Source organism: Muntiacus reevesi, chromosome 4 (assembly GCF_963930625.1).
Source record: "Muntiacus reevesi chromosome 4, mMunRee1.1, whole genome shotgun sequence".
In the NCBI taxonomy this organism is placed as follows: Eukaryota; Metazoa; Chordata; class Mammalia; order Artiodactyla; family Cervidae; genus Muntiacus; species Muntiacus reevesi.
This window is the reverse complement of record NC_089252.1, coordinates 77,422,237-77,429,184: the sequence shown is the minus strand read 5'-3', so window position 1 is coordinate 77,429,184 and position 6,948 is coordinate 77,422,237. Positions and strand designations below refer to the sequence as shown.

The 6,948-nt window shown below is 47.5% G+C and overlaps 1 protein-coding gene across 1 annotated transcript in view; it reads left to right on the top strand.

Annotated features, from left to right (window-relative positions):
• The first annotated feature begins 241 nt into the window (after nt 1-241).
• Nucleotides 242-6,948, top strand: part of LMCD1 (LIM and cysteine rich domains 1) — a 56,887-nt gene continuing 50,180 nt past the window's right edge. The window contains exon 1 of the mRNA XM_065933253.1: nt 242-400. Coding sequence (XP_065789325.1) covers nt 359-400 — 42 coding nt within the window. The 5' untranslated portion in view covers nt 242-358. The remainder of the gene's footprint in view (nt 401-6,948) is intronic.

Genomic DNA, 6,948 nt, shown 5'->3' with positions numbered 1-6,948 from the left:
ACGGATTCCTGCCGCTCAGGGACAGATGTGCGCCACCCGGGCAGGCAGGGGCCGCGGCCCCACTGACGTCAGGGAGGCGCTCACTCGGCCGCAGCCTCCCGGCCGGCCCGAACACCCGAAGGGTGGGGGGGGACCCGCGCGCTGGGATTGGCTGGCCAAGTGCGGGCGCCCGCGCCGATTGGCTGGCGAGGTTTTAGAGGGAGTCCCGCTCTCCAATTAAAGGGCCCCGCCGCACCCGGTCGCGCACAGAGCTCCCCCTGGGCCAGCCGTCTTAGCCATTCAAGCGCAGCTGTCCCCACTGCACGCCCTCGCGCCTAAGCCTGAGCAACCAGGCGCTGTCTGTCCACCCCAGAAGAGGATGGCAAAGGTGGCCAAGGACCTCAACCCGAGAGTTCAGAAGGTGAGCTGAGATCTGTCTGTACTTAGGCAGACTTCTTCTTTTCCCATTTCCCTCTCCTGTTTGAAGAGGCTTTCCTAGATGTATGGATAAGAAAATTCACTAAATTCCAAGACTTTATAGAAACTAGAATCATTGGGAATACAGGTTTGAGCTAACAGGCACATACCCCAAATGCTACTTTTAAAAGCCTTTGTGTAAAGTATTTTTGCAAAGGATCTTAGTTCTTTGATGATGCCAATTAAAATTTAAATAAGGTAAAACTTTTTTCTTAAATGTTAACCCTGTGCTTTTGGAGGAGTGGGTAAGGAACTCTACCTTCCTCCTCCACTGGTTGAGGTGAAGGTGGGAAGGGGTAATATTTACTCACAAGGAATCTACACCTTTGCTCTCATCCCAGCATTTTCTGTTTTTCACACACACATACAAAGAAACCAGTTTCTTTAGTTGATGGTGTTGGCAGTGGCGACAGTTCCAGCACACGGGAACTAATTTCTGTCTCCAGGGTCTTCACTTTTCCCTTTCAAGAAGGGCTGGCTGGGAGCCCAGAAGGTCACGGGTGAATGACTGCCCGAGGGGCCTGCAGCTGTGCCCTTAGCTCCAATCCCCAATGGTTACTTACCTGCACACAGTGTGGGGTGGGGGGCGGGTAAACACAGGCTAGGGGCTAAGAGGACCTGTGAACTGGAAGGAAGCCCAGACACAGCCTAGAGCAGTGAAGAAACTGAGTCTCAGGGTCACAGAGAGTTGGTCCTGGGAGGCAGTGGAGCCTATGGAAAAGCCTTAGGCATGGAAACCCCAGCTGTGCCACTTTCTAGCTGCACCACAACGACCAACCATGACCATCACCTCTCTGAGCCTCAGTTTCCTTGTCTCCCATAGAGGGATGTTAGGCCCCGCCTCCCTCACAGCAGCAGTAATAGCTATGGTACCCCATAGTGCTGTCTCCCAAAGTAGTTATTTTTAAACTTAAACTCTGATTTCAGGAAAAATCAGAGTTTGGGTCTTTCAAGGCAAAATCCCCTGTAAACATTTGCTATTACCTGGACAAGGCAGGATAGAATGAGAGGGAGAAGGAAAATGAAAAACTATATCAGAATCAAAATGCAAGTCAGCCACTTAGAGGTGCAGGATTTACGCATCTGATTTATGACTGTACCACTGCAAGGCTGACCTGCCCCAGACTCCCACACAGAGTCCATCGGACCTTCTGAATGTGTACACCAGGGCAGACTTCATCCAGAGAGCATCTCTCTGGAATGTTCCTGCCCCCCCACACCCACCCCTGCTTCGCAGTTGCCAGACTGTTCGCAGAATCCAGTCATCTCTCCCCTTGAATTCTCACAACATGTTAGACCTTGGTAAACTACTTGTCCTGTTAATTTCTACCTACTAGTGAGTCAGGCATGCACTGCTCTTACTTTTCTACCCATCTTTCTAAATTCCTTGAGGGACAAACCTTTCTTACTCATCTCTGTTCCGACGCAGCCTGCCACGCACAGCATGACTCAATAAACTGTGAGTGAACCAGCTAAGACCATAGTGTTCACGGACAGTACAGTTTGTGTGTTACTGTTTTCTAACTTGTGGCAGCTCCAACATATTTGTGTGTCTGAACTGCCTCCACAGATTCAGCCAAAGTAAAAGAGTTAAGAGCGAAAGGGGCGGTGTCTCACCATCCAGGGGCACATCAGATGATTCAGGGTGGTTTTATTACAAGCTGATGGACAGTTAATGTGTGAAGGGAGACAGGAGACACGGAACCTCTCTCCTCAGCACAGCCCAGGTCGCCACTCAGAGGAAGCCTTGTTTGTATTTTCCTTTGCATGGGAGAATGTGATTATCTGGATTAGAGGTGGAACACAGTCTCCTACTTGTCACCCTCTAGTGCCAACTTCCTTGCCCTGCAAAGGGTTTATTTTCCATTTAGATCCAATTACAGGCTTAGTGAAAGAATGTGGTGGGTATAGATGAAAGGGCGGATATTTTTTTACCCCTTGGGACTGTGACGATCAGGAGGATCACCACATGGGTGATGAACCCAGGTCCTCCACTCAGAAAGCCGAAGGAAGGGAAGGGAATGGGGGGGAAATCTCTCCTTGCTGAGGTGTATATCGGCGGTTAAATGTTGGGTTGTATCAACAGCGTGCTGCAGAGCTTTTATGGCATATTTACTTTTTAAATCTGTAACAGTGTTGGGTTTGCTAACATTTGGCTTCAGGAGGCATAATCACACTTAGGCATTTTGAAGCAATTTCATAGACTCTTAGAGCTGCAAGGGACCAATTTACAAAATGAGAAATGGTTTCAAATGGCCTCCATGAGGACTCTGCTGCCCAGCACCCAAAGGGAGGGGGACCACAGGGGATCCCTAGAACTAGAAAGTCAGAAAACAGTCTTTGAGAGAGAGAGCATTAAAATCCCCAAATTGGGGCAGCCTTTGAGATCATCTCCCCAATTCCAAGCAGACAGAGAGACTGGCCGTGGGTCCCATCCTTAGTTCATGTCAGGGTATAGAAACAGTTCCTTCCCTCCTCCCATCTGCGCTGAGCCAAATGCTCCCATTGGCCACTCTTGAGCCCTGGTTTGTTTTTCGACTGGGAAAAAGGTTTCCTAGCATGGAGATCTTGTTCCTTGAGAATCAGGAACTAGCCAACATTCCCTAGTAACAAAAAGCCTGGATGATCAAATGCAATTTCTCTTGGTGGAATCAACTTCTGAGTCTGTGCCCTCATCCGAAAACTGAGGGGACACTGAAAGCATCTCCCTCCATAAATGAGCTGATGTATACAAAGGGCTCAGCAAGGTAAGTGCAAGTGGACTTGGCCATTGTTATTGTCAGTGGTGGTGGTTGTATATTTCAGTGAGCGTGTGATTGCTGAAAGGAGTCTTTTGGTGAATGAAGGACACACTTTTCTTCTTCAGATGACTGGCCCATCTGAAGAGCAACTAATTTTCATTCAGCTGAACGAAAGCCAGCAGCCTTGATAACCTAGAACAATGACCGATGACCTTGTCTTCATTCTAGCCCAACACATATAAAATCTGCTTACACAACAGAGATCATCAGTCAGTGAGCATTTCACTCTGGAGTCCTGGAATAGTTAAGCATGGAAGGAGACATGGGGCTCTTCTCACTTTATAGATATAGAAACTGAGACCCAGAGCAGCCAGCTCCCTTCTTTGAGACTGCTAAGAAGGTGGGCTGGGGCCCAGGAGGCTCTGCAAGAATACAGGCTCTTAGCTGCCAAAGAACCATTTGCAGGAATTTAGAAAGGGCTAGAACAAAGAGATCTGAGAGCATGTTCACTGCTGCCTGTGTGCCTGCCAGTGGACCGGCTCCAGAGGGTTCTATTTCTCACCCCTCAGCACAATGTCCGAGGAGCATGAAAGGATGGTTCGTCCAAGTGCATTGCCAGGATCAGCTGGGCGTCTCCCTCCACCCTTCTCCACATCACGTCCCTCTTGGCTTTCCTGTCCTCCAGCTTCGCCCTCCCCCCTGTACTCAGCCCTTCCTGCTTTCACCTCCAGTTCCTGCCGTGTGCAAAACTGCTGGCACGCCGCCTGGGTGAGCCGATCCAATGTCAACACGGCTCCTCGAGAATTGTCCTTGGCTCCCTCCATCTTAGAAATATATTAAGCTGTCATTTAAAGACTTTAATAGCCAAATCATTGGAGACATGCCCATAGGTGTATAAGCAACTTGGCCCAAAGAGAGCCATATTAAAAAAGAAAGAAAGAAAGAAATTATCCAAGTCCTTTAAGTTCTCCCCAGACAGACGGCTGAAGCCATTACTTGTACACTGAAGATGCTTGTCATGTCGCACAGACGTATTCAAATATGTGGGGTTAGGGTTGACAATTGACTTGCATCAATACATCTGCCCCCTGAGGTGGTGAGGGGCAGGGAAAGGTATCTCACAGATCAGCTGTAGGCTTTATTTTAGCCATTTCAGCTCCAAGACCTTCTCAGGGCCCAGGGCTGACTAACAGTTCTACAAGCAGGACATGGAGTGACTTTGGCATTCCCCTCTGAAGATCCCACAGTTTGATCTCCTCTCCATGTTAACTGGCCAGAGGTGACGAGGGAGAAAAAGAATGAGCTGGATTCAGCAAAGGATGGGGACCAGGAGAAGGGGCAGATGTGCAGACTCACATGGGCATCTTTCTTTCCCTCCCCTGCCCTGGCCACTTCTGGGGAGGGTTGGATCGGGAGCAGAGAAGTCAGGGAATAGTTCCTCTTGTAACCACCCTCTAGGTGGGCTCCAACAGAGAGTTGCCATTTGACTTTTCAAGGGAGAATCTTTCAACTTGCACATTCAAAATAGTGTGTTTATAATAAAGTGGAAATTGGTCCTGAAAGCATAGACCTTGGTAGTTCTTATCTCCCCCATGTTCATCCAACACCACTGAAGTATGTGTGATAAGCAGAATTTTCTGGCAGGAAGCCAAGTTGTCACAGTAACTGCAAGCATTTACTGGTGACTTTGGACAGGTCACTTTTCCTCAGAAGGGGCCAACTTTGAATGATGGCTGGGAACTTCGTTCCTCCTGCCATCAACTGACGTTTTCTGGACCCCAGACTGTCTCCTAAATAACAAATGATTATGGGAAAACAGGACACAAACGCCATTCCATTGAGAGCAGAACAGGGGAAGAGCTTTTTGAGACCTCCACGAGGAAGAGACAGCTGCTGCTCTCTAAGTGCCTTCATTTGGAAATAGCCCCCTCTCCCCTTTCGTTTGCTGATTAGGAAGGAGATTAGGCTGGCAGCTGCTGCTATGATCTCACCAGGTGCAGGGCCACCAACCACTTCTATAGGAGACCCTCGAGGTGGTATCATTTCCTTCACTTCCCGTGCAACTTTCAGTCCTGAACCCATTCCTGGAGCTCTGCTGTTCAGCCTCTAAGTCCTGTCCGATTCCTTGTGACCCCATGGACTGCAGCATGCCAGGCTTCCCTGTTCTTCACTATCTCCCTGAGTTTGCTCAGACTCAGTCAGTGATGCCATCCAACCATCTCATCCTCTGTTGCCCCCTTCTCCTCTTGCCCTCAGTTTTTCCCAGCATTAGTGTCTTTTCCAATGAGTCAACTCTTTGCATCAGGTGGCCAAAGTATTGGAGCTTCAGCATCAGTCCTTCCAATGAATATTCAGGGTTGATTTCTTTTAGAATTGACTAGTTTGACCTCGTTGTTGTCCAAGGGACTCTCAAGCATCTTCTCCAGCACCACACTTCGAAAGTGTCAGTTCTTTGGCTCTCAGCCTTTTTTATAATCCAACTCTCACATCCATACATGACTACTGAAAAAAAATGATAGCTTTGACTGTACGAACCTTTGTCAGCAAAGTGATGTCTCTGCTTTTTAATATACTGTCTAGGTTTGTCATAGCTATTCTTCCAAGAAGCAAGCATCTTTAAATCTCAGAGCTTAGAGTGTATCAATGGCCCAGATCTGCAGAAGCCCCAGAAATACCTTCTATAAAGCTTTTCAAGAAACAGTGAAATAAGAAGTCTGGTCTCCTATGTGAACCTAGGCTATTTTAGTGGCCTAAACTTGTATTTGGTATCTAGGCCTAAATATTTGATGTGGAAATTCAATTGGACTTTCACAAAAACAGAAATAATAGTACAATCACAGAGCTTTGTAAAACCCCTGAATCAACTATTTGTTCACCATCTGCTCTTCTATATGAGAAGTGTTCACATGTTTTCTCAGGTTGTGCTGGGCTTACTTTCATCATCCATTTGGACTCTTGTCCCCCAAGGATATGCATGAAGATTCACCTGTTCTCTGTTAGGATGGACAAGTTTGGGGAAAGGCAAGGGAAAGGAAAAAGAGAGACCTCTTTTGAGCACACTCAGGATGCCTGATGTTCTCTCTCACTGTTTCATTTAGTCTTTAGGACTACATTGCAAACATAACGACGTCCTTTTTACACATGAGTCAATGAAGACTGAAGGTTTCAATGACTCGCCTAAGATCATATAATGACAGATTAAGAACTCGCACCCATTCCTCTCTGACTCTAAAACTGAAGCTCTTTCCACTGCGGGAAGATACCAGAAGGCTTTTGTCAGAAGCAGAAGTCTGGTGGGGAAGGACTAGGATGACTACTACAGGCTTCACACACAGATGAAGGTCAGCCCACTGTTGATGGTGATTCAGGGCCAGCCCAGCATTTGCTAAAGGTTACCAGGCATCTGTACCTCTCTGATATTTCTTGGCCACAACCAGGTGTATGCGGTCATCCACCCCAAGTCAAAGCGATTTCCCAGGTAGAAAAGAAAGACTTCCTAGATCTGTCCCTTCCTGGTTTTCTAGACGTCTGCTAGAACTGTTTAGAGAGGAGGCTGGTAGAGAGACAATCTAAGGGATCATATAATAGTATCCAGAAATTACTGAAGAAGCAAGGACACTTGACCAAAAAAAAAAAAAAAAAAAAAAAATCCTAGAGATCCAAGCTCCAGAGCTTCCAGGAAATTCTATCCTGGGGATAAGCTTGGCCTCTGGAATGTGTATTCTCTCCATGCCTGGTCAGCCTGACTCAC